The sequence below is a fragment of the Sus scrofa genome, chromosome 5 (genome assembly GCF_054392235.1).
Source record: "Sus scrofa isolate SSC_HxYL_T2T_F1_AM1 chromosome 5, Sscrofa_HxYL_maternal_Yorkshire_Landrace_v2.0, whole genome shotgun sequence".
Lineage (NCBI taxonomy): Eukaryota > Metazoa > Chordata > Mammalia > Artiodactyla > Suidae > Sus > Sus scrofa.
Genome location: NC_139387.1, coordinates 30,398,867 through 30,426,015, shown reverse-complemented (window position 1 = coordinate 30,426,015; position 27,149 = coordinate 30,398,867). Strand labels below are relative to the sequence as shown.

Here is a 27,149-nt window from a genome sequence, read left to right as displayed (position 1 = left end):
GTGACCAGTATATGTCCTTGGGCCTGCTGCTTATCTCTTGGCACAATAGAAGCCCCTGTGAAAGAAAAATTGTTATGGGCACTTTTTTAAAAATGTCAAGGAAGACTTTCTTCAAGGCTATTGCCCAAGGGAAAGATTGAACTCCACCAAAGTAAAAGGAAGGTGGGTTTTTAAACACTGAAGGGGGTGGGGTGGGGAAAGAGGGGTGGTGGAGAGGGGAGGAGAGGAGGAAGAGGAAGAGTACCTGGGAGGCCTTTGTGGGGAGATTGGTCAGTGTGATTATCTGTGTCCATCCTCTGCTAATTGCTGCAGATCAAAGTTAGGCTCCTCCCCCCCCACACCCCATAGGGACTGGGACACAGGCTCTATTCTCCTTGATGATTATATTTCAAAGGGACAGCTTCAGGGTCCTTGAGAAAAACATACCTGGGTTGTAAAATTGGCAGGAGATTGGAAGAAGATTTACATCTCAAAGGGGCAGAGGAAGAATTTACAACTGCAAATTTGCTACAGTAATTGCTGTAAGAAAAAGAAGGTCAGGGGACTATAGTCTGGACAAAGCCTGTCTCAAGTTTAGTCAAGCTGTCATCCACTTTCCATGTTCTTTTCCTTTCTAACCCCAGCTCTAAGCTTCCCGGTGGTTGAGAAATAGTTACGGAGGTTTCTGGTTCTCAGTGAATTTGGTTAAACTTGATCTGATTGCTGTATCATTGGTTTCACCATTTGTGATCCATATCCTGCACTAGCACAGGTATGCCTGTGGGCGTTTATCCTCTCTCAGAATGTTGCAATCCTTCTCTTGATTTTAATAGGAGTTCTGCCATCTCCTGCATATGCCCTGCACCTTGGAATCATATATATTATGTTCTGGGATATATGACATTGTTTTCATGGGCATTTGATGATTTTTCATATTGTAACTGTCTTTATCCGATATCCTCAAACACACCTCTAATGCAAAATTATTTACACCTTTGCTTTTAAAGTTTAGCCTAAAATCAGTACAGTTTGAGCTGCACTCTCATCATTGATAGAGGTGTTATCATCTTGAGTATTAATATTTATAGAAACAAAACAAAGGAAAAGAACAAATTCAGTACAAAACCACTATGGAGGCAGCAGTTTGGCTTTCTGATAGCGAGGAAACCATGTGATTACACCCAGGCAAGCCTCAAGCCAGCACAGGCTTTTCAGAGAAAGAAAGCTTGGTTGGTTCTTCAGACTGAAAAAAATCTCCATCCCCTCGTAGGGAAGCCTGTACCCTACCAATTAATTTTAATCTCCTCTAGAATTTTAGTCTCCCCTAATTCCCACCCTGAGAGTTCATAGGACATAATAATCCATAGCAGCACATTTTGAAAAGCCTGGGTATTTAGCCCAGAATAAGACCATTTTTTTGGCAAAGGCAAAACCATTGAGGGTGAGCATTGGCTGTGATTATATGTTTCAGTTTGCACCCAGATAGCTCCAGTTAATACCTATTATTCTGGCATAATCATTAATAGCAAACCCCTTTATTATCACATGGGTCCTAACTTGAATAATAAATTATACAGTGACTTGAACTTTGTCACTCCAAGTAATAATGATTCCTACTGAGGGTCCTCTACCCCTGTACTAATGTATTAAAAAAGTACTCCTCATTCGACCTAGGTTTCAGATGTGCAATTATTGGATTAAACTTTCTTATATTCTATTCTCTCACTCACACACACACACCCACACCCCCCACCCCCACACACAGACAGGCATATACCTCTAAGGAAAAATTTACTTCTTAGACTGACTACCTTTTAAGCATAATTTAAGAAGAAAAATGTTTTCTTAAATACAACATAATATGCAAAGATACTTGCCCCCAGTGAAAACAGAGCTTTATATTATGATGCTAAGCACAGTTCATTCTCCAGTAAGGCCTATTGCTTTGTGTTTTCAAAAAACAGAGATGTGGTGGTGACCTTTTATTTACCAAAAGATCAGCCAGAGCTTTGAAAACAAGGGTTTTTTTTTCCCTCTTTTTTTATCAGATCACATTCTAAAGCAAGTTTCCTTTTCCATCTGCTTTTGTATGCAAAGGGCAACTGGTACAATGATTTCGTTTCCTCTTTTGCTCTTAAGCAAATTACCAAAAGCAAGTAAGGGTGGGTACTAATGGGGGAGGGTCAGTCTTCTAGTTGCAAGTGGACATTGGTGTTCACATTTCCCAAAAGCAGAAATTGAGTCTTAGAGCAATTGCATAATTCATTCAGGCATAGCTAATAAGCAAGAGGGCCAGGGCTGATCTCATTCCATAGCCTGTAGCCCAAATCTGCCCCCCTGCTGCCTTCCACCTCTGTCATAGTGTGCTCACAACTTATCTTCTCCACCAAGGCAGAGATGCTCGCCTCCCTGCGTTTAGCATACCACAGGCATTTAGTAAATATTAAATGAGTGGATGGCTGAAGTCATGTATGAGAGGCTAAGGGAATAAGAATGCGAGGTAGAGTGAGTGGGAGGAACAGGGTTGGATCCAAAAGGCAAAAGTCAAGGATGGTGGCAATTGTCTGTCAGTAAACGTTCACAAATTGTCATGAGAGCGCTCCCTGAGTGTCCCAGTTGTATGTTCAGCATGGAGGGATTGGATAATGAAAAATAAAGTTTGTGAGTGGGGCTTTTGGAGTTTCCGTTGTGGCTCAGCTCGTTAAGAATCCATGAGGATACAGGCTCGATCCCTCAGTGGGTTAAGGATCCAGCATTGCCGCAGGCTGTAGGTCACAAGCAGTTCCAGTGTTGCCGTGGCTGTCACATAGGTCAGCAGTTGGAGCTTCAATGCAGCCTCTAGCCTGGGAAGTTCCATATGCAGCAGGTAAGGCCCTAAAAAGAAAAAAAAAAAAAAAGAGCAGGGGTTTGGTAGCAGAACAGTTCAACAATTTTTCTGAGCAGCTTTCTTGCCCCATAGACTAGAGAGTTGGTGCAGGGCAGTGGTCAAGGTGTGGGCTTTGAATTCACTTAACCTATAGGTTGAGCTCTTAAAAAAAATCCTCCAGCGTATTAGAGATGTAGCCACTTTACATTCAGGATCCCATTTCATCCTCACAACGGTTTTATGAGGTACACAGTTTGATTCCCGTTTTATGACTTGCAATGTTGGAGTAAAGTAATCTGAGGGAGGTCATGCACAGTTGGTCAGCTTTCCAACCAGGTGTATCTGACCCTTGAGGACGAGCTCTCTGCTGTCCTCTTCCTCAGGAGGGCTTCACAAGAATGCTTCTCCCACCAAGGTGAGAAGTTAGGACGAACCCCGTCTTCACCCTCACGCCCTGTCAATCACATTACCTTCTACTTCTCCAAAGGTCTAAAGCAAATTGCATTTCTATCAACAGCAAACATTTACGTAATACTTACTATGGCCAGATACTGTTGCAAATGATTTCTACATATCCATTAAGTTCTTAAAACGGTGCCATGAGGCACACACTGTGATTTTCCTTCATTTTACAGGTCAGGAAACAGATGTAGAGACATTAGGTAAACTGTCAGAGATTATGCAGCAAGCAAATAGCAGAACTGGAATTTGAAACCGAATAGTCTAGCTCTAGAATTTGTGTTCTTCTCTGCGGTAGACCCTTGAATAATGCTGTGGTGAGGGGCATCCACCTTGGAGCAGTCACGAACCCCCACAGTAAGTACTAGACTTTACGTAAAGTCCCCCCTCCCTATACATGGTTCCTTCGTATCCACATTTCCACTTGTGCAAATTCAACCAACCACGGATGATGCAGTATTGTGATATTGAAACAAACCTGTGTGTAAGTGGACTTAAACAGTTCAAACCCATGTTGTTCAAGGGTAAAATGTGCTGTGCAATTGTGTTATCCACTGGCTCTTAGATAAGAGGTAACTTGTGGAGGACTAGATCCATAAATTAGTTTCACTTAACACCACTGCCACCTGTCCTTCCTCTCAGCCTGAAGAATGTTCTTATCAGGATAACAGGAGCCCCTGGATTTGTAATAATGATGATAATAATGATAATAGCCAGTAACCACTGAGCACTGTCCATGTGGTAGACACAGTGCTAAGAGTTTTACCTGTTTTCTTTTATTTAACCTTCCCAACAATATTTTGAAGTAGGTTTATTATTCTTGTTTTGCAGATGAGGAAACTGCAGCCTGAATGTAAGCAATTTGCTCAAAGTTACACAGCAAGTCATAGCTGTGTAAAAGTTAGCATCTGTCTGATTTCCTCTTGAAACCACCAGATGCTCTGCTGGCTCCCAGCAGAAGGCTGCTTGAGTCTTTGATTCATTAATTAGTTTTACTGGATGGTGTCCATTTTACAGCACCCAGGAGGGCCTGTTACTTACATGCTCACTTCACTTTCAGGAGAAAAAGGCAAATCACCAAAAGAACGAATTAACACCAGGGACCTTTTCAACAGAATAAGATTCCCGGGACGCCACTTGGTTAGTACTCACTGCTCCATTTAACACTGTGCCGTGTGGGTTTTTGCATCTGTATAAAGCTACACAACACTTCCAATGCACCCAAGGAATGAATGCCTATAATCATGGCCAAGATTCATACTGAAAAGTTACATGATATTTAGGAGGTAAATGTTTAAAGAAGCAAAATAACTGTTTTAGAAAATTTTTTGTTAGAAATATCTCAGTATGAGGTTTTTGGATAGTATATCTACCAAAGTTTCATATATATATATATATATATATAAACATATAAACAAAACAGAACTATATACCTTTCTTTGTTGCTATTAAAGATATTTATAGAATTAAAGAAATTTAAAACCAGAGGAAATTCAGGGATCGTCTAATCCAGATCAGGAATCTAAGTGAGGCCCATGTTGCTGATTTGACTTGGCAAGATTTTAAGCTTTTTGCAGGATTCAGATTAAACATCATCTTCTTACAAATTATGTCCTATCTCCCATCTCACACCTGCCCCTTCCTGGGTAGAATTCATTTTAAAAATTAGCTTAGTACCTTCTGTGGCATTGTGTGTAGTGGCCCCTTTATTGCTTTATTTCATTTTTTGTGTACATGACTCTCTGCCTCTAACACCTTCTAAGCTTCCTGAAAGCAGGGACCGTTTTCTCTTCATTTTTATATTCTCAGGAGACAGCACAATGCCTGGAACTTAATCACTGTTAGGTGAATCTAGAATTTGTGAACAAGTTTGCAGAGATCTCAGGGTTAGTTAGTAGCAAAATGCAATTAAAGACACACATTTTCCAACTCACCAACCGGTACATCTACTTCACTTTGCTTCTTCTCTCCTCTAGCTTGAACTTCTTATTATAAGTAAATTCTAAACACATTTTCAAGAAGCTTATCAACAATCCAAAAAGCTTAATTGATATGACTGTAAAATTCTTAACCAGTAAATGGGCAGTATAGAATATAATTTCTCAAAGAAGCCACTAATGTCTAAAAACTGGTAAGAGCCTTATCTAGTCTTCCTTAATCATTTGGCCTAGGATTTCTATCCTTTTGATCTAGAATGACACTCAGAGCTTGGATGTTCCATATTGAAATTGCTAAAGTATTGAGGAAAGATAACCTAAATTTGCTTTTGTGTCAGTCACTGGGAACAAAGCAAAACTCTTCGTGTGGGAGAAAAGATTTTGGTGGAAGGCAAAGATTTTGTTCCCTCCTAAATAATACTAATTCCTTCTGTTTATAGATATCTTGCTGGCTTCTAAAATTCTGCAGAGAGAGAAAACTTCTTAGAAGATGGAAGGGTGTAGAATTATGAATCTGCAAAGTCAGATATAGGAAACAGAAGTCTTTTCCTGAGGGGACAATCATGTCCTAGAATTAAATGATTTTAATGCCTCTCTCTACCCAGATGTGTACATAGATTATAACATATTTTTAGAGTGGAAAAAAAGCAAAACAAAACAAACCTTAGAGATCTTTCCAGTTTTGTGGTTGAGGAAACTGAAGTCCAAATAAGTAAAATGATTTTTCAAAGAATTTTCCTGACCAGTTTGGGACCAAAATCAAGATCTCCTGGGTCAGAGTAAAATATCACACTGCTTCTCTGATGGACAGGCTTTCATTGACTATGTTGGAAGTTTTTTCTGTTATGTACAAATGCTCCTGGTTGAAATGCTTTTAGCTGACATCACATTTTTTTCCTTTGCTACATGACAGTAAATGTTCTATCATCTGTGTCCAACTTTCATATTATGGATGATAAATTGTGATTTAGAGTAACTGATTTACCCAAGATTAAATCGTCAATTTGTGGTAGTACTGGAAACAGAACTTAGGGCTTCATTTTTCTTCTCTTTTCAAATTTATTTATTTATTTATTTATTTATTTATTATTATTATTATTATTATTATTTTTTTTGGATACACCCACAACATGTAGAGGTTCCCAGGCCAGGGATCAAATCTGCACTATAGCAGTGACCCAAGCCATTGCATTGACAATGCGAGATCCTTAACCTGCTGCACCACAGGAGAACTCCTGGGCTTCTGACCTCCCAATCCAGGGCTCAATGAGTGCATCTGTCTTCTTGAAACTCTCCTCGGTTCTCCAATAGAACAAATGAAACACACATATACACATATCCACAAAATAGTAAGGTCAATTCTTTTTAAAATACTGATAAATTCATCTTAAGCCTGGGCTTGGAAAAAAAAAGGATTAAATTTTTTCCTCTCTTGATAACTCTTGTAGTAAACCATTTATTTATTCATTTATTCATCAAGCATATTGATTTTTCTATTATGGAGCTCAAACTAGGCCTCATGCTGGGGATTCAGAGATGAATAATCATGAGTATGGGGCTCACAATTTAGTAGAGGGAGAGAGATATAAAAAGTAAATAGAGAAAATTATTCCAGGTGTAGTAAAATAAGTAAGAAAATGTTAATCAGAGGACAGAGCAGTCAGTCTACCTGAGGGGTTGATTAACAGCTTCATTAAGTAGGTGTTAAAATTACCTGAACTTGAAAGATGGGGTTGGGGATTCCTGGAGGTGAAAAGTGGGGCCAGAGATCTAGAAAGAGTGAAAGGTGCCAAACAAAGATATAATAAGATCATAAATGTAGTTCATATTATTTCCATATAAATTTGCAGCAAGAGGGCCCAGGAAGGTGGGACTGGAGAAATCAGAGTGGGCCTGATGGAAAGATGCTTGTTCTATGCCCGAGAGTTTGAGTTTATCCTATGAAAAATGAAGAGTTAAGGAGACTCTAGGCTTAATTTTACAAAGATCTACCATAGTGGAATGTGTGTGTTTGTGTGTGTGTGTCAGGAAACAATCTAGCAAATAAGGGTCCCTCAAGATTACTCAAGGAAAAGATGCTAAAGATACCTAAGCTAAGATAGTAGAAGTGAAGTTGTAGAGGAGGGAGAGAAATGAGGGAGGTGTACACAAGGCAGAATGAGAAGAATTTGGTGAGAAAAGACATGGGGGGTTGATAGTGGAAGTGACATTGAATTAAAATTAAGAGGGCCGAGTACTAATCTGTGATCTTGAATTGGAATTATGTTTTCTAATGATCCATTTCTTTTTTTTGCAAAATGGCAAGGTAAGACTTTATTAGTCTTTAAGTCTCTAAAAATCAATGATTCACTCTTAGATATTTGCATCATACATAAATAGATTCAAGAGTTTAAGTAAGGTCACTATAATAATTACAGCTAACATTTATTCTTTATCCTATGTAAGTGTTGATATGAATGTTGACTCAATCGATCCTTGGTATAGCCCTTTATGGTAGGTGATAATGTAATTCCTGTTTTATAGAGGAGGAGTCAAGGCATGGAGGGGTAAAATAATTTTTTCAAATCACATCTTTTGTCTTCCATGTGTCATAATCCACTGGTGCTGCTGTAACAAAATACCAGAGACTAGGTGGCCTATAAGCAACAGACATGATGTATTTCTCAGTTCTGGAGGCTGGGCATCTGAGACCGGGGTGCCAGCACAGAGTGAGGGCCCTCTTCCAGATTTTAGACTTCCTATTTTATCCTCACATTGCAGAATGGGTGAACTAACTCTCTTTTATGAGCGCACTAAATCTAATCACCTTCCAAAGGTCCTACCTCTTCATACCATCCCCTTGGGCATTAGGTTTTTCAACATAAGAATTTAAGGGGGGGACACAAACATTCGGCCTATTGTATTGCTCTTTTTTTTTTTCACTGCATAATTGTTCTCATGAAACTCTTGAATTGTACCTGACTCCTTCCTAGGTCCATTACGAGGAATATAATTGCATATTAATTCACACTTGCTACTGTAACCTATATACTTCTAAATCTTATTGGTTTAACACAGCCTACATTTATCCCTTGTGCATGTGAATCCAGTTAGTACCAGGAGGTGGATCTCTCCTCATTCAGGGATGCAGGCTGACAGTGGCTCTTCGGGGTCACTTTTGGCACTGACATCTGTCTGAAAGAGGAAGAGAGAGACTGGCTGACAGAGTGGGAGCTTTTTATAGGCCTGGTCTTGGAGAAGTGTAACTGACTTCTGCTCCTATTGCATGTGTCACATGCAAGAGAGACTAGAAAATGTGATCAAGTTGTGTACTTGGGAGGAAAGGAGAGGGATGCATGCCCTTTTTTTTTTTTTTTTTTAAATTACTGAAGTGAATTTATCACATCTGTAGTTGTATAATGATCATAACAATCCAATTTCACAAATTTCCATCCGATAACCCAAGCACATCCCCCCAGCCCCCCAAAGTGTCTCCTCCGGAGACCATAAGTTTTTCAATGTCTGTGAGTCAGCATCTGTTCTGCAAAGTTCAGTCTGTCCGCATGCCCTTTTTTTAAGGTAGGACTTGAAACTAGACCATCTGACTTCATACTCTTCACCCAACCACTGTGGTATATTACCTTTTGGACTTGACTGCTCTCATGGAATCAACAGTAATCAAACTATTTTGTAGCTAAAGCAAAGTGTGGATGCAGTGTATTATAGTGAATTGTACTGTGCAGTTAAAATTCATGGCTTCATACAGTAAGAACTATATCCAAAATATAAATTTCAGAAACTCTCTTCTCAGTTTCTCATTAAGTTCAGTGACTTAATGAAGTTAATTTGTCAGTTTGAAGCAATTAAAAAAAATCTGTTTTACTTCGACTTTCATTTTCTGATGGGTCTAATATATTGTACCCATTGTAATGAAACTTAATCATTTCATAAGCCATAGCATTTTGGAACTGGAAGGAACCTTTAAACTCTAAAATTAGTCTGCTTTTTTTCATTTTGCACATAAGAAACGAGACCCAGAGACCTTAATGACTGACTCAGCATGTCACTCTTCAGGGACAAAATCCCATCCTTCTTTTCATTGCTCTTTCTACTCACTGTGTGATTTTCCTCAAGAAGCACTTGGGCTGCACTGCCCTCCTTCCTAGGAACCCCGAGAGGAAGATTATTAATCATAAAGGAACAGTGTGACTCTCATAGAGTTTAGGAATTGTGGATGTTCTCGTTCTTCACCTTTTGGGGGTGGAAGTTGGGATGAATTAGGAGATCTACTTTTAAACATTTGCCTTTAGAAACATTGCAAAGAATATTACAGATCATCTCCCCCTCATAGCGATTAGCGATGGTCAGCTTTTGAAATGCCAGTTTTCACTATAAGGTGGATATAGAAATTGAGACTGTTGAGTTATGAATTTCCCATATCTCACTTGGAGGGTGAATACTTGTCTTTTGCTCCTAAAAGTAGGGGTAGAGAATACTTCTGATTGATAATTAGCTTTTGTAACTTTAATTAAAAAAGAAATTTCCAGAGTTCCCGTCATGGCGCAGTGGTTAACAAATCCAACTAGGAACCATGAGGTTGTGGGTTCGATCCCTGGCCTTGCTCAGTGGGTTAACAATCTGGCATTGCCATGAGCTGTGGTGTAGGTTGTAGACGCGGCTCAGATCCCACATGGCTGTGTGGCTCTGGCATAGGCCGGTGGCTACAGCTCCAGTTAGACCCCTAGCCTGGGAACCTCCATATGCCGCGGGGAGCGGCCCTAGAAAAGGCAAAAAAAAAAAAAAAGAAAAAAAGAAATTTCCTAGCCTGTGTATTTTTGGGTCCAAGAACAGACACATCATCAAATTGCCTCAGGACAAAAAGGGGCTCACTGAAACCTATTCAGTGAAATATTTCAGGAATTCAGGAAAAAATACAGGAAGACCTCAGGAAAGGCAGACACCAGGGCAGATGGTGGCACTACCTACCTTCTTATCTCTTTGCTCTTTCTGTGTCCCACTCCTACCCACCTCCTTTGAGCCCCTGCCGTCTCTCAACACCATGAGCCTTGCCCAAAGCTCTCCACACCTGACTCCTGATGCCAAATGACCCCTGGGTCGAAGTGCCATTTCCATGTAACTGTCCTCTGACTTTTAGTTCACATTTCTAGAGAAATGGATTTGATTGGTCCAGTTCCTCTTTTTCAGAGCAGGCCTTACAAGCAGAACTTGTTGGAGAGAGAGACCAGTGCTCCTTGAAGTTTGTCCTCCTCAGCATCACTTCTCATTTAAAACGTGGACACAGACGATGTTCTTGACTGAACTGAGGGGCCATGAGTCTAAAATTCTTCCAAGAGTGAAGCTTCTTCTGTTCTGCCTCTTTCTCTTAAAATAGACGCTGCTACATCCTCTGGCTGAGTTTGCTTTTGTTAATGGAGACTGCATGGTTATTGGAATTACTATCCTTTAGTGGCAATCACTTTTTCTCCAATAAGTTTGCTTTTTCTGTGTGAAACTGGAGCAGTCTTAGAAAACCAGCTCTGTAAAAATGTCATGAGCTTTTGATTACTTGCTCCCTGAGCATCTTGACTTCATAATTTCTGTGGACTTTTGAAATTTCATTGAGCTTTTTAAATGACCATTTCTTTTAATTAGATTGCCTCAGCATGAAAGTCTAAAAATATGCCCTATTTTTTTCATTCAAATGACTTAAAGTGAGAAATTAGCTGTCTCAAAGTTTTTGTTTCAGCACATTTTTTTTTCCATTCAGAGTGATTTACAGCAACCTAAATCCACTAACTAGCTTGCATTTCAGATGCCTATTGGTGCATGCAGGTGATGCTTTATTTCTGCTTAGAAGGTGTAATGCAGACTCTGGGGAGCTAGTCAAGCTGGGTAAAACTATTAAATAGAAGTGTATGTAGACAAACAAAATTTCAGAATCAATGAGACAAATCAGAATATAAATAAGAACTGAAATCTAATGGAGAGGAAACCAAGTAGGAACAAATTCACAACTCGATGCTAAATTTACTCTCTTCTGTACCTTGTGTCAGATTAATTTTTTTTAAATGCCCCTCGTGTCAACATGATTAAGTATATATATATAGATTTTTTAGAAATATGAAATTAGAACTTTTATAGAATATAGACCTTTCTCTAACAGCTCTATCTTTTTAAATCGATATGTTGTATCATTTTAATATTATGTTAATAATTAAAAAGAGCATTTAAGCAATGCTGTACAATTTAAAAGCAGGTTCACATACCTTATCTCATTTGGTCTTTATAAGGATTCTGTGGAGCCAATTTTGAGGTGAACATATACGTTCTTGGAAAGGTGAATGGACCTAAGCGTTCACTCAGGAATAGCATAGGTCAGGGTAGACCTGCAGTGAGGTATTTCAGTTCTGGAGCCCATATACTTTCGAGGCTACCAAGCATTGCAGGTAGGGGCCGTGAGACACTTGCTGCTCTCCTTTACATCATCTGGAACTGTAGTCTGCTGCACATGTGTGGAGCTCTACAGAAGAAGCATTGCATGATAGTGATTAAGATCATGTTTTCTGAAAGCCAACTGCCTTAATTCTCATCTCTGGTCTTGTCTCGTACTAGCTGTTTGACCTTGGGCAGCTTCCTTACCATTTCTGCAGGTCAGTTTCTTTGTCTGTAAATTGGGGATGAACATTGTTTCTTATTTAATGGTTGTTGAGATGATAAAATGGAATAAGGCTTGGCATACGGTGAATACTCTATAGGTGTTAGCAATTTCTACTATTCTTTAAATTGTTTCCAGAGTGAATGCATCATTCTTATGATACAGAATGTGATATGCCTAGCTTGGTGCTTTTATTAACCAAAGGCCAGCAACTACTACTCAAAGTAAATGATTTGCATAAATATTATTCTACTAGGAACCCATTTTTCATATTTATATATATATAGTTGGTTCATAGGTGATGAATAAAATGTGACCACATTAACTATATATAAACATGTGTATATAACTGTATTATATGTAACTATGTGTGTATATGTATGCATGTGTTTGTGTGTGTATATACATATATAATTTTTAAAAAACTTATGCATGGATACAAACCAAACACTATTTAATTCAGATTTTCTCCCTGTGGAGAAGGTAAAAAGCACTTTGAAACAAAGGTTTTTCTAAAATGCTGTTATAGGACTTATGCCAGAATATTCCAATCATTGTAATTTTGCAAAACATTTAAGAATCTTTTTTTTTTCTTTTTATGGCCACACCTGCAGCATATGGAAGTTCTCAGGCTAGGGGTGTAATCAAAGCTGCAGCTGCAGGCCTATGCCATGGCCACAGCAACGTCAGATCCAAGCCACATCTGTGACCAATGCTGCAGCTTATGACAACACCAGATTCTTAACCCACTGAGCCACAAGAGGAACTCCAACATTTAAGACTCTTAAGATATACTGAGTGTCCATTGTGGCTCAACAGTAACGGATCCAACTAGAATCCATGAGGATGCGTTCGATCCCTGCCCCCACTCAGTGGGTTAAGGATCCAGTGTTGCCCTGAGCTGCAGTGTAGCTCATAGATGTGGCTTGGATTCCATATTACTGTGGCTATGCTATAGCCTGGCAGTTGCACCTCTGATTCAACCCCTAGCCTGAGAACTTCCATATGCCACAGGTGTAGCCCTTAAAAAAAAAAAAAATAGAAAGAGAGAAAAGAATCTTAAGGTATGATTTGAGAGGCAGTCTTTTAAGGCCATGTTTAGAAAATAGGCCATATCCTATTTTCTAAATGAAACATAAGGGTAACAACCTTAGAAGGCAATAATTTGAGCTGGGCAAGACTTGGTATTCCTGTTTCCTTAATAATTAAACCTATGTGTTTCTAGAACCATTTTACAGAAATGTCAGAGACAACATTTTATGTTTATCACATCCAGGGAGGGAAAAACAGCAGAAAGTTGTGTTTTGCTGTTGCTTTGATTTATCTTTTGTGACTTGGGGATTGTGACATGAAGAATATTGTTTGTTTGTTCTTTTCTCCATTTAAGTCTTCTCCAGGGGGTCTTGCATCATTTTAGTATGATGCTAACTGATTGTCTGTGAAGCCTATTTTGTTAATTTGGAAAGCCCTAATAGTTGATTAGGTTAGTTTATCATGAGCTCTGTCTGACTCTGTGTAGAGAATTCTGGTAACTGCTTGAATTTTTTACAGTCTCATTAACCTTTTAAAGGAAAACCACAGGAATTAGTTTTACCTTCTTAAATTGCTTGTTTACCATTTATTAAACACATAGCACATACTGAGCAGTTTACATGAAAAATTGGTCTTTGTCTCTAAGAATTTGGTTATAGTAAGGAGTTAAGATACATAGCAAACAAATAAAAATACCTATGTGTATACATATGCTATGCTTAGGTGAACTAAATTATGCTAGAAGATTCCCTGTTTTGAGATGTCTTACTTATATTTACTGACATATATAAAAATATTGAAGAGTCAATATTCTCCCTACCCGTGCTTTCAACTTCTTTGCTCTTAGGATTATCCATCCATCCATTCACACACCCACATCCACCTACCTACGTACCTACCTATTATCTCTTCTATTTCAAAAAGAAATTATCCCACTCCCATTCCCCTACAAAAAGCTTTACAACTTCCATTTCAATAAGAAGAACAAAGGATGATAGAGATTCTTCACAAAATCTGATTTCTCCCAAGGAAACTTAACCTGTGTGGCTATGCATTTTATTCACAGGCAGTGCAGACAAAGGTCAGGGCAGCCTTAGGTCTATGAGGCTGGCTCTTCTGGGTCACCTTTTTTTATTAATCCCTTAACATTTAGTCCATGTTCTCTGAAGGCGCCTTGGCTCTCTCCTTCCCAGTGCACCTCTTACCCTTCAATTTACCATATGAGCCTCATTTCATCTCCATCCTCCTCAGAGAAAAAGAAGCACACTTTCTTCACCAGAGCTCCAGTATACTGAACTTAGCCAGCATAATTATCAAATTGTAAAATAACTCTTTACAATCATTTGAATTACATCAATTTCAAAATAACATTTTTTTGCTTATATACCTTCTGCACTGACTCGATAAGCTAGAATAATCCAGGCTTTGAGATATCATGCTTCACTGACTTATCCCCCAACAAAGGCATTTGGAAAAATATATTTTACTGAACAACCTAGGAAGCTATGGAAAGTACTGCTGTATAGTTGGGGTAGGCTGAGTTTTGTGGCAGTAACAAGCGACCCACCAAATCTGGGGGGCTTGTAACACCTTAAGGTTTCTTTCTTACTCACAGAGTCCATCATGGTTGATGGGGACTCTGTTTCATGTCTTTTCTTGGGGACTCAGGTTGACAGAGTCTCTGCTATCAAGAATGTAATTGGTTGCTCTGGCTGGTGGGGAGAAATCTGGTGAGCGACACCCTAGCTATTAAATTGTCCACTCAGACTGATATCCTTTGTTATTGCTCATAAGTTACTTTAGCTTTCATCTCCTTAGTCAAAGCAAGTCGCATCCCCACATCTAAATTTAATTAATGGGGTGGACCATTTTTCTTGTCAGACAAAGACATAAATCTTGACATTGGCATTGGGAGGGGGAACCAGAGGCAGATTTTTCACCTGTCCATTCTTTCCCAAGGTGTGATAAAATCTCCTTATAACAAAGATGATAAAATCGCTGTGGTAGATGCTGATATGGTAACACTTCTTGGGGGAGAGACCAGTGGAACCTCGCTGTGTGCTTCTGGCTGCTGCGGGTCTGTGGAAAAGAAAGCCCAGGCCCTGTCCAGCTCTCCCTGAATCTGTCTCAGCTCAGTGCTCTGGCCAGCAGGGTCACCATCTAAAGAAGCCCTAAAAGCCTTGTCTCTAACTTGGCTTCCATTCAAAGGCTTGCAGGACAAATCTCATTATGACTCACACCTCTGATTCTTTAAATCACTATCTGAGGCCCAGGCATCCCAAATAATCTATCATCAGACAGACGTTTATCTCCATTCTGCTCCGTAACCTCACCTTTTCATTCATTCCACTGTGTCCTCTACAGCTCACGGTGTGCATTGGCCAGCTCCTGCCAGGCAACCCTACTACTCCTTCCCAGTAAATCTACTCTTGGTCTTTGGAAGATACATTGAATATTTTTTTCTACTCAGACATCTCTCATATTTCACAGCAAAATGAGATGGAATCAGATATGACCTGCATCATCTTCTCACCATTTAATCCACTGACACCTCCCTGACTCTATTCTCATATCTCACCTTCAATTCTTGTTAAAATGGATTAAATGTCTCCACATCAATCCAGTGCCAACCCCTTATTTCCTTCTGAGAATGTTCTTTTTTTTAATTACCCACTTTCTCTCTTATATTGTCAGTTTCTCTTTCTACCGCATTATTCCAGCCAGCAAGCATGCTTTTATGGCATCCATTAAAACAAAAAACATTCCTTGACCCTTTGCTTCATTCCAGCTATCACTTCATTTCCTTCTTCCCTTCGCAGAAAAACTTCTTGGAAGAAATTTTTATAATTGCACAGTTTTATATCTCATTCCCTAATAAACTTACTTTAATCATGCTTTTATTTTTTATCGTGCCACTAAAATGATTTTTACGAAGATCAAATGCTAATTATTGTAGTTAAGACTTAGAAGAGTGTCTGCTGTAAGTTCTAAACAATGAAAAAATGCTAGTTAGAGATATTTGGTGATTTAGCCAAGGTCACATTGCTATTAGGAGGAGCTTAGATTTGAATCCTACTCTGGTTTTGGTGGCTATGTTTTTAACTTCTATATCATATATTTTTTTTAGTGGACAATTTAGCTTCATTTATTAAACCTTTCGGCAGCATTTGACGTAACTGATCAATACCTCCTCTTGAAACCTTTTATTCTTTGGTTTTCCATGCCTTTATCTCCTACTGTTTTTCTCTTAACCTCATGTGTTGCTCCTTATCAGTCTTTTTTTTTACTGTCTCCCCCATTCCAGATTTAAGTTTTGGACTATTGTTTCCCTACTTTTCTAATGGTAGCCTTTCCATGGTAATTTAGTCCAGTCTATGGCTTTGAATATCATCTATCAGCCAAGATCTCTTAAGTGTATATCTGCAGCCTAGATCTCTTCCCTAAGCGCCATTTCATAAATGTTGCTGGCTTTACATCTCAACTCAGATGTCTTAAAAGAATCTCCTTCAGCCTTAACACAGACAAAAGAGCACTACAGTACCTCTGACCCAACCCAACTTTTGCCAGACTCTCCTTTCTTGGGGCTCTTATGTCTTCCAGAACCACCAACTTCCAATTCCTCTGGACAAGGTTAGGAATAATCCTTAATTCCTCTTTCCTTTACAACTCACATACATTCCATTAGCAAAGGAAACAAACTCTATGCTGAAATATCCCTCATCTGCTACTTCTTCCCACCCTGTTGCTGTTAGTCTAGTCTAAGTTCTTCCCTTTATCACCTGAACCCCTGCAACCCCTTCATGACTGATCTCCCTGCGTCAACTCTTGCTTCCTTCAGCCCATCTCTGAGAGAAGCCTGAGAAAACTTCTAAAGCATTAGTGAGATGACAGCATCCCCCAACCCCCAAGGCTCTCCCTTGCAATGAGAATAAAATCCATTGTCCTTGCCGTGGCACAGCAGCCCTACCCTGTCTTCCCACCTTTCTGACACACGGTCCTCAGCCTCTCAGTGTTGAACCACGCTGGTCCTCTTGGCATCCTGGGAACACACCACACACTTCTCCATGTTGGAACCTTGGCACTTACTGCTCCTTCTCTTTGGACAGCTCTTCCTTTTTAGCTCTTGACGATGGAGGCTTCCTTCTCATCACTCATATCTTCACTCAGGTTACCTCCTCAGAGATCTTCCCTGAGGTTCTCACAAAAACCTGTCTTCCCTCCCTGCCTGATTCCTTTCAGTCACATCACTGCATCTCCTTCAAGGGGCTAGAAAAATCTAATACTGTCTTACTTAATTTATTAACACCTGTTTTATTGTTTGTTTTCTCCATAGGAATATGCGCTCTTCAAGGGTAGGGTCTACAGTATTGCATCCCCAGTACTCAGAACCATGCCTAACGGGTGGTATCAACTTGATTACCGTGTGACTAAGTGAAAGCAGTATGTTGACTTGTATACTATTTTTTCTTCCTTTTTAGGGACACACCTGCCACATATAGAAGTTCCTGGCTAGGGGATGAATCAGAGCTGCAACTGCTGCTCTGCACCTCAGCCATAGCAATGTAGGATCTGAGCCGCATCTGCGACCTACACTGCAGCTCATGGCAATGCCGGGTCCTTAACCCACTGAGCGAAGCCAGGGATCATCATGGATACTAGTTGGGTTCTTAACCCGCTGAGCCACGACGAGAACTCGGACTGGTATACTGTTACCTAGAGAATTCAATAAATTAAAACAAATGGAATCATCCTTAGCTAAAATATTTTCTAGAGCACAAGAGGATAGGAACAGCAGTCTAGCTCTCAAATTTTTAGTTTTCATAGAGATAGCAGTTTGAATCACACACAGAGAAATCCCCATTTATCTCTATTGTGGCAGAAAAATCTTTGTGACATTAGAAATGGTATCTGATTCTTGAAAGTTCTTTTGAAGATTATGTATCAGAGTGGTCTGTCACACCTGAGTTTCCTGGTCTCACGTGGAGGGATGGGGTGGACAATATGTGTGGTTTGTTTTCTCTTACAAGAGAAATCTAAGCAATCTGACCTGAGTTACCACTCAGTGGTTCCTCATTTCTAAGGGGATTGCATGATGGACTGACCTCATTTACAAAATGGGCTTCAATATGTTAACAACTTCAGATCTCCTACTTTTCTATTTAAACCTCTGTTTTTATATCACTCACGTGTTTTAAGGGTTGAGAAAGCATAATGTTTCAGCAAATGTTTGATTTTTAAGCTGCTTTTATTTTTAGCAGATGAAACTTTTGCCTTATTTCACAGTAGGGTTAATACTTTGAAGAAGAAATGCAAAGGAGGAAACCCCCCCCCCCCCCCCGTCAAATGAAGGCAAACTTGAACCCTATCATAATATGATAAGTAAGGTCTAAAAATTTCAGTCACTCAGAAACAGCTCAGTAGCCTTCCTGCAAGGTTAACAAAATGGGTAAGGGAGCCTCCTGGTTTAGTGGACTGGGTTTTCCAGGCCAGACTTAAGTCCATCCAATTTTCGGCTGTGGTTGTTGTCATTTGGTGCCAGGTGTCCCCTTAGGCATAATTGAAAGGAATGATTTGTGGGTCCTGAGACTGGATAGGACTTTCGGGTAAATGGCAGCAATTTTAAAAATCAATTGATTATTTCATTTGCAGGGAAATTGGGTAGAAGGATGTGGGTTCCCAGCCTTGGCCTCCCTGCTTTCTGAAAAGAAGTTACCTACCTGGCCCTTACACTCACCCCTAGAAGAAGAATATAACAATTTCAACTCTATCCACTTTTTAAGGCTAACCTGAGCCTCAGGAGAGGGCATCTTTTCCAGGGGGTTACTTTACCTTGATTAACTTGTTGTACAAAAAGATGTAAGAAGAGGTTTAAAAATAGTTATATTCAGAAAAATACATTTTTAATGGCACTGTACATTGGCCCTATATTTCAGACTGTTGTAACAGCTCATTCTAATCTAGTCACTAATTGTTCCTGCTTCACCAAGCATTTACTGACAGAAATGGTCCTACTACATTTAGAAAAGAAATCAAATCTACATTATGGAGTCAGCATCATTGTATTTCTAGTTTCATGCATGGCGGATCCGTTATAGAGCTATATTTAATGTGCTTCTAATTAAAAAGAAGGGGGAAGTGTCCAAAGCTTTCTCAATGTTGTCTCATCTTTTGTTTTTGTTTGTGCAGCTCACCATGTTAAAACGGGCACTTGTGAGGTGGTGGCACTCCACAGATGCTGTAATAAGAACAAGATAGAAGAACGGTCACAAACAGTCAAGTGCTCCTGCTTCCCTGGGCAGGTGGCAGGCACCACACGGGCTGCTCCATCTTGTGTGGATGGTGAGGCTTCTTCCATTGCTTCTGGTGATAGTGCAGCTGGGGACTGCTTAGAAGAAGAATTCCACTGTGATACTGATGACTGGGGTCAATCCTGGAGGACTCACTATAAGCCATGTGGTTGATATGAGGTCATTTGGAGGGCATTTTGAAATTGAAAATCTGTTGGAAGGAGGTCTGAGACTGTATGCAGTTTTGTAGCAAAAGGCATCATAATGAGGTTACAAGTCCATGTGTTTCTTACTTTGATACCACAAAATATTGATTTGCCAGTGGAGGGCGTGTGTGTGTGTGTGTGTGTGTGTGTGTATGTGTGTAAACTGGCAAAGAAAAGATGAAAATAGATGATTACATAGTATGAGTATCTAAACCCATGGATGGTTCTCAATAATGAAAAAATAAACACTACCTATGAGTGAATAGTTGTGGATAGAATTTATGTGAAATATTTTTGTAGCGATTCATCAAAATACTACTTTTTAATGGAAAATTCACCTAATTACAATGGGATATAAATATTTATATGGGTCTACATAATTGATTTTATCATAAGTAATAATTTAAGTGCTTATATTTTAACTGTACATTCCTCGTAATGATGGTTACTGACCACAGTAAAAAATAAAATGTTAAGTGCCTTCCTAATTTTAGTCTACCTGTAGGAAATATTACATTGATTCTAAAATACTGACTCTAAATGGGTTGTGGACTTATTTTCTTATGTGTTGAGGTAAATTAGCACATGCATACATCCACACAGTTCCTCTCCAAGACATTAGTTACCATGAAGCCTATATGTCTGCGTGAAAAATCCTTCCAAAAAATGTGTTTATAATTAACAATATGGCATTATACATTTAACATGAGATATACCTTCTTAAAAATCTTTTTAGTCAGAAAATATAGATTTATTCACTTTCAACCACAACAAAAAAAAGAAGCATGCTTCAAAACCCAATCAACCCAGTGGTGGGAAAAATAAATAGGTTTTGTTCCTTTTTAAATGTGCCCCCAGAGAATTAATAAGCTCAAATAGAAAATATTGAATTGGTTTTTCTATCTCCTGTAGCTTCAATAGTGGAACAGAAATGGTGGTGCCATATGCAACCGTGTCTTGAGGGAGAGGAATGTAAAGTTCTTCCAGATCGGAAAGGATGGAGCTGTTCCTCTGGGAATAAAGTGAAAACAACAAGGGTAAGTGGACAGCCAGTCTGGGAAGGAAAAAGTCTCTCAATTAATAGATCACGGAGCATGTGCAGTGACATCTTGGCGTGGTGGTGGTAGGAGGAGAAGGTATAGTTTTCCATAGTACATGTTTCCCATTTTCTCCCTAATTCATTTTTTTTATAGCACATTTTTATTTTCACTCAAAGTAACATCTTCTGTAGATTGCCATCAACTGCTGTGTTACCTAATACATAAATATTATTTGTTCCTTCATGAGATATTGACGGTAATGTGAACCCTCCTGAGGATGCGAGTTAAAGGTGACCCCACCCCCACCTCCCTCTGGAGGACATTAATCTGAATAAATTCTGAAGAAAGAGAATTGATGTATGACTCAATAAATATTTCCCAACTAAGATTCTTTCATTTTTTGAAAGTAATTATTTTGATCTCTCTGCTTTCTGGATCAATAAATAGCTTTCTCATGATTAAATTTGTAATCATTGCAATGGGTTACTGAGAGGAGTTTCCAAATCTCAGAGTCAATATAAAAAGAATGATCTTCAAACAATGATATATTTCAGCTTTGAAGGCCTGATTTCTGGGGGATAGGAGAGGAGTGAAAAATAATTGCTCTATTCTTTGATTTTCTAATTACCTCCATGGATATTCTGGACTGGCAGAGTTTAAATTCTTTGCAGAATTGGCAAATGAAAGTTTCTTCTTATTTTGCTTTTTGCTATGAGGGGAAAGATGACTATTGATTAGAGCTGGATAATTGGGGACTAGAACAGAATGTTTTATAAAAAGTAACATAAAATGAGAGACTTAATTTATAATGTTGTTTAACCCTTAGCAGTTTTCTTAACACCTTGTCTGGAGATATTCAAGAGGATTATTTTAAAATCCCATCAGGTGTATAATGTGGAGTAATATCTTTAACACATTGATTATTCTGACATACACAGAAGTAACCAAGGTTCTAATAAATAATAACTTTAGATTTTTTCAATAATTCATGCCTCTAACTCATTAGTTCAATGCTGACAAGCCTTTCCAGTATCTGTGGAGTGCATGGTCAGTTACTTAGAACGATTGTATTATTCAGTTAGCATGTGATATAATCCATACTGATTTGTTAAAACCATTCTGGCAATATAAAATTTCCTTATAAGATTTTTATAGCATGAAAAATTTTTTTCCAAGCACTATTAATCCTTGATCTAAAATAGCACTCGTGGAAATTCCTGAAGATTTAATGTTCTGAGATAATTTTTTTAATAGTGAGTTTTTTACATCTAAATCATATGTTTTTATTATGTCAGTGGACATGAGGGAACTAACAGGTATTAGATACTTAAAACTTTAAAAATGTATTAGATTCTGAGCAATGTGCGTCATGTGAATTAGCTCATTTAATCCTATTAACATCCAAGAAAGCAATATTATTATCTCATTTTTAGAGCTGAGTAAACCAAAGCTTCAAAATATTAAGTGACTTCCCAAGGCCATAATAACTAATTACTGGGAAGGTAGGATTCAAATTATTTTCATTCCAGAACCTAATCTCTTAATTTATAGTTTGTACTATATTATTTAACTTATTAAGTAATAGTGATGAATGTTTTCTATAATTCTGTTCATAAGAGGTAGCCCTTTAAAAATATTATTAACTTTTAGGATCATTGGAATGAAAAGGTCAGGACCATGTGACCTAAATTCTCAATAATAAATCATTTTAGAAGTGTTGTTGACTCCCTGCTGGGCCATATTCTCTATAGTCCAAACTTAAAATTGAGTCTCTGCTATACAAATTCTTTATAATGTAATTAAACAAGCTGGATGAGAGACTGAGAACTCGAGAGTAGGGAAGACCCATCCAGATCTCCTAGTTTGTTTTAGTTATAAGGTCTTATCCCATCCATAGTGGGCTGCCCTTCCTATTTTTCCTTCATCTCTTTTGCCCTGGATAACAGCTATTACTGGAAGACCTCTTTGAAGATGTTGTGGAGAGGATTCATGAAACAGTGGCTGTTAGTATTATTACTATTATTATTATTATTTGTCTTTTCAGGGTCGCACCTGTGGCATATGCAAGTTCCCAGGCTAGGGATCAAATTGGAGCTGCAGCTGCCAGCCTAAGCCACAGCCACAGCAACACCAGATCTAAGCCACATCTGCAACCTATACTGCAACTTGCAGCAATGCCAGATCCTTAACCTACTGAGCAAGACCAGGAATTGAACTCAACTCCTCATGGACACTATGTTATGTTCTTAACCCACTGAGCCACAACAGGAACTCCATATTAAGGTATTTTTAAGATTTCTTCCAGCTCTGAGAGTCTGTGATTCTCATTTAAAAAGAAAAAAAATCATTCTGTGTAAGAGAAGACAAGGCAGCTTGAGAAAAGGAACTTCTTGAGTACAATCAAAACAACTTAATACTATTTTTTCCTTCTCAAGGAAAAAGATTGCTGGTGAAAATGAAGCTACTTAGAATTTTCAACAAAAGGACTTTGGGAGTATGATGTCGTTTCAAATGGCTGGGCAAAATGATGTTCAATTATGAATGTTAGTTTGGCTCACAAAACAATTTGGGTGATTTTCCCTGAGGCCCCAAAGAAGAAAAGTTTCCAAGGTCATCAGATTTTTATTGTCTCTCACCTCTATTGAAATAGTCCCAACAGTATAGGAGATAAGAAAAATTCATGGAATAGTTCTGGCACAATATCACTTTGCCCACAGTAGAAGTATCAGAGAGGGGTAGGTTCTGGCATACATAAAGAGCAGCAATATTATTGAGAAGATATTTGATCATTACGGTGGATCATTGGTATTATCGTCCACTTCTGGGTCTAGAATAAGGTGGCCATGGCTGTGGCGAGTCAAGAAGCCACTGAAGCCCTGATTTGGCAGGTCCAAGCCACAAATTGGAAAGTCTAGAAGTTAAGCAGGAAGAGGCTACAAAGTAACTAAAGAGCTGCCAGCAGCCAAAAGCCATTAGGTTTCCTTGTGCAAGATTTGCTAGTCTTGTATGATTATCACTGCCAGCAAAATGGCTTGAGAAATGATTAAAATTTGCAATAATGTACCCCCTCCCTTATAATCACCCATATCCAATCTGGAGTGCTCTGGTAAACCTAATGTTAGGAAAAAAGCAGTCAGCCAAAAACAGCAATGAGGCTTGTTTGGCTTCAGCAGAGATGCATGGTACTTTCCAGAACTGACTACCAATCAGGGGCTGGGTGAATTCCTCATTTAAGACTAATTTGGAACTTACATTGCGCTTTCCATAAATGCTAATTATATCCCCCTTCTGTCTTTGTACAGATTCAGGAAGCTTATTATTCTAACCCATTTTCTATTTGTCCTAACAAGGGAAAAGGCACAGAATAGACAGCCCTTGTTAGAACATCAATATTTTGCATACATGTTCTTATAACCCCAAACATTTAATCTGGAGAGAAAGGGGGATGCAACATTTGTTTCCTGAACCCTACTTCTCACCTTAAAGGTGGAAACTTATGACTCCATATAACATCTGTACCCATCAACTGTATTACTTTAAAGAACACCAAGTTAAAAAGAAAAAAAAAAGTCATGAAAGCCTTTTTATTTCAAACTCACTTTCAAAGATAAATAATAAAGAACTCTTCAAAGAGTCATTAATAAAAGAATAGTCCTGCCAGTGTGAAAGAGCACATAATTATATGCTAATTATATAATACAAAATAGCAGGGGGGAAAGGTGCTATAGAGCTTGTAAGATTTGAGGAAAAAAATCTTTGATAACATTGTTGGAATCCTCAGAAAAAATAGACTGTGATTCATTTCTTTTAATGTTTTGATTCTCTTTTTCTGTGGAATATCTCCTAAAGGAAGTCACATTCTGCTTTTAGGATTTACAGCCCTTGGCCGTTGGTATGGACTCCAAACTCCAATGGTCATGCAGTTCTTATGTCTGGTTTTTATCTAAGGAAAGGTAAACTTGAGTTGATATTATGAAAGGTTTTATATTTTCATTAGAAATATTATTTTTATGAATCAGGAATCATTGATCTATGTACTTTCCATGTACTTAAGAAGACATTTTCTGAGTAATTTTTAACTAATGGGAGTTCTTTCATCTCTCTCCATTTACTAAAAGTGCCTTAAGCTGATAAAAAAAACTGTAAATTTTTGGTTTTTTGTCTTTTCAGAGCTACAACCACAGCATACGGAAATTCCCAGACTAGGGGTCAAATCTGAGCTGTAGTTGCTGGCCTATGCCACAGCCACAGCAACACAGGATCTGAGCCATGTCTTTGACCTATGCCACAGATCAGGGCAATGCCAGATCCTTAACCCACTGTGCAAGGCCAGGGATCAAACCTTCATTCTCATGGATCCTAGTTAGGTTCATTAACTGCTGAACCAAGAAGGGGACTCAACTCATTGTAGTTTTGATTTGCATTTCTCTAATAATTAGTGACCATGAGCATCTTTTTCATGTGCTTTATTGGCCATCTGTCTTCTTTGGAAAAATGTCTGCTTGGACTTCTGACCATTTTTTAATTATATCTATATCTATAGATGTATAGATATATATAGATATAAAGCTGTATGAGATGTTTGTATATTTGGAAGATTAATCCTTTGCTGGTTGCTTTATTTGCAAATGCTTTCTCCCAGTATGTGGGTCATCTTTTCATTTTGTTTATGGTTTGCTTTGCTGTGCAAAAGCTTTTAAGTTTAATTAGGTCCTGTTTGCTTATTTTTGTTTATATTTTCATTACTCTAGGAGGTGGATCAAAAAAGACAGTGCTGCAATTTATTTAGTGTTTTGCCTATGTTTTCCTCTAAGAGTTTTATAGTATCTGGCTTTACATTTAGGTATTTAATCTATTTTGAGTTTATTTTTTGTGTATGGTGGTAGAGAGTGTTCCAGTTTCATTCTTTTGCATGTAGCTGCCAGTTTTCCCAGCACCATTTACTGCTGAGAATATCTTTTCTCCATTGTATATTTTTGCCTCCTTTGTCATAGATGAATTGACCATATATGTAGAGATTTGTTTCTGGGCTTTCTATGCTATTCCACTGATCTATTTTTCTGTTTTTGTGCAAGTACCATACTGTTTTGATGACTGTAGCATTGTAGTAAGTCTGATACCAGGGATTCCGATTCCTCCAGCTCCACTTTTCTTTCTTAAGATTGCTTTGTATATTTGGGGTCTTTTGTATTTTCCTATAAATTTAACAAATTTTTGTTTGTGTTCTGTGAAAAATGCCATTGGTAATTTAATAGGGATCGCACTGAATCTGGATTGCCTTGGGTAGTATACTCATTTTGACAATGTTGATTCTTCCAATCCAAGAACATGGTATACCTTTCCATTTGTTTGTATCATCCTCAGTTTCCTTCATTAGTGTCTTACAGTTTTCAGAGTACAGGTCTTTTGTCTCCTTAAGTAGGTTTATTCCTAGGTATTTTATTTTCTTTGATTTGATGACAAATGAGATTGTTTCCTTAATATCTCTTTATGATTTTTTCATTGTTAGTATATAGGGATGCAAGAGATTTCTTTGTATTAATTGTGTATCCTGCAACTTGAGTGAATTCATTGATGAGCTCTATTAGTTTTCTGACAGCATCTTTAGAATTTTCTATGTATTTTCTGACAGCATCTTTAGAATTTTCTATGTATTATGTATCAATTTTCATGTCATCTGCAAACAGCAACAGTTTTACTTTTTTTCCATTTTGGATTCCTTTTATTTATTTTTCTTCTCTTATTACAATGACTAGAACTTCCCAAACTATGTTGAATAAAAGTGGTGAAAGTAGACATTCTTGTCTTTTTCTTGATCTTAGCAGAAATACTTTTTAGTGTTTTCACTGCTGAGAATAATGTCAGCTGTGGGTTTATCATATACGGCTTTTATTATGTTAAATTAGGTTCCCTTTATGCCCACTTTCTGGAGAGTTTTTATCAGAAATGGGTGTTGAATTTTGTCAAAATATTTTTCTGCACCTATTGAGATGATCATAGGGTTTTTATTTTTAAGTTTGTTAATGTGGTGTATCATGCTGATTGATTTGCTTATATTAAAAAATCCTTGGATCCTTGGGATAAATCTCACTTGATCATAGCAAGATCCTTTTAATGTATCAGTTTGTTAATATTTTGTTGAGAATTTTTATATCTCTGTTCATAAATGATATTGCCTGTGATTTTCTTTCTTTTTTTGTGAGGTCTTTGTCTGGTTTTGGTATCAGAGTGATGGTGGCCTCATAGAATAAGCTTGGAAGTATTCCTTCCTCTGCAGTTTTTAAAAATAGTTTCAGGAGAATAGGCACCAACCCTTCTCTAAATGCATGACAGAATTCACCTGTGAAGCCATCTGGACCTGGACTTTTGTTTTTTGGAAAATTTCAAATTACAGTTTTAATTTCAGTGCTTGTGATTGGTCTATTTATATTTTCTATTCCTTCCTTTATCAGTCTTGAAGGTGGTATATTTATAATAATTTGTACATTTCTTCTAGGTTTTCCATTTTATTGGCATATAGTTGCTTGTAGTAGTCTCTTATGATCCTTTGTATTTCTGTGGTGTCAGTTTTAATTTCTCCTTTTTCACTTCTCATTTTATTGATCAAATATAAATGAGTTTTAATGGCATAAAATTTTATATTCTGTTGTATAATGCAATTAAAATCAACAAATATTAAGAATTTTCTTTACATAAATATCCTACAATA

At 38.1% G+C, this 27,149-nt stretch overlaps 1 protein-coding gene across 13 annotated transcripts in view; it reads left to right on the top strand.

Annotated features, from left to right (window-relative positions):
- TAFA2 (TAFA chemokine like family member 2) overlaps positions 1-27,149 on the top strand; it is a 506,162-nt gene that overhangs the window by 432,239 nt on the left and 46,774 nt on the right. For all 13 annotated transcript variants that reach the window (XM_084956231.1, XM_021091913.2, XM_021091914.2 and 10 more), the window contains 2 exons: positions 19,094-19,246; positions 20,313-20,437. In XM_084956231.1, the coding sequence (XP_084812357.1) occupies positions 19,094-19,246; positions 20,313-20,437 (278 nt within the window). The remainder of the gene's footprint in view (positions 1-19,093; positions 19,247-20,312; positions 20,438-27,149) is intronic.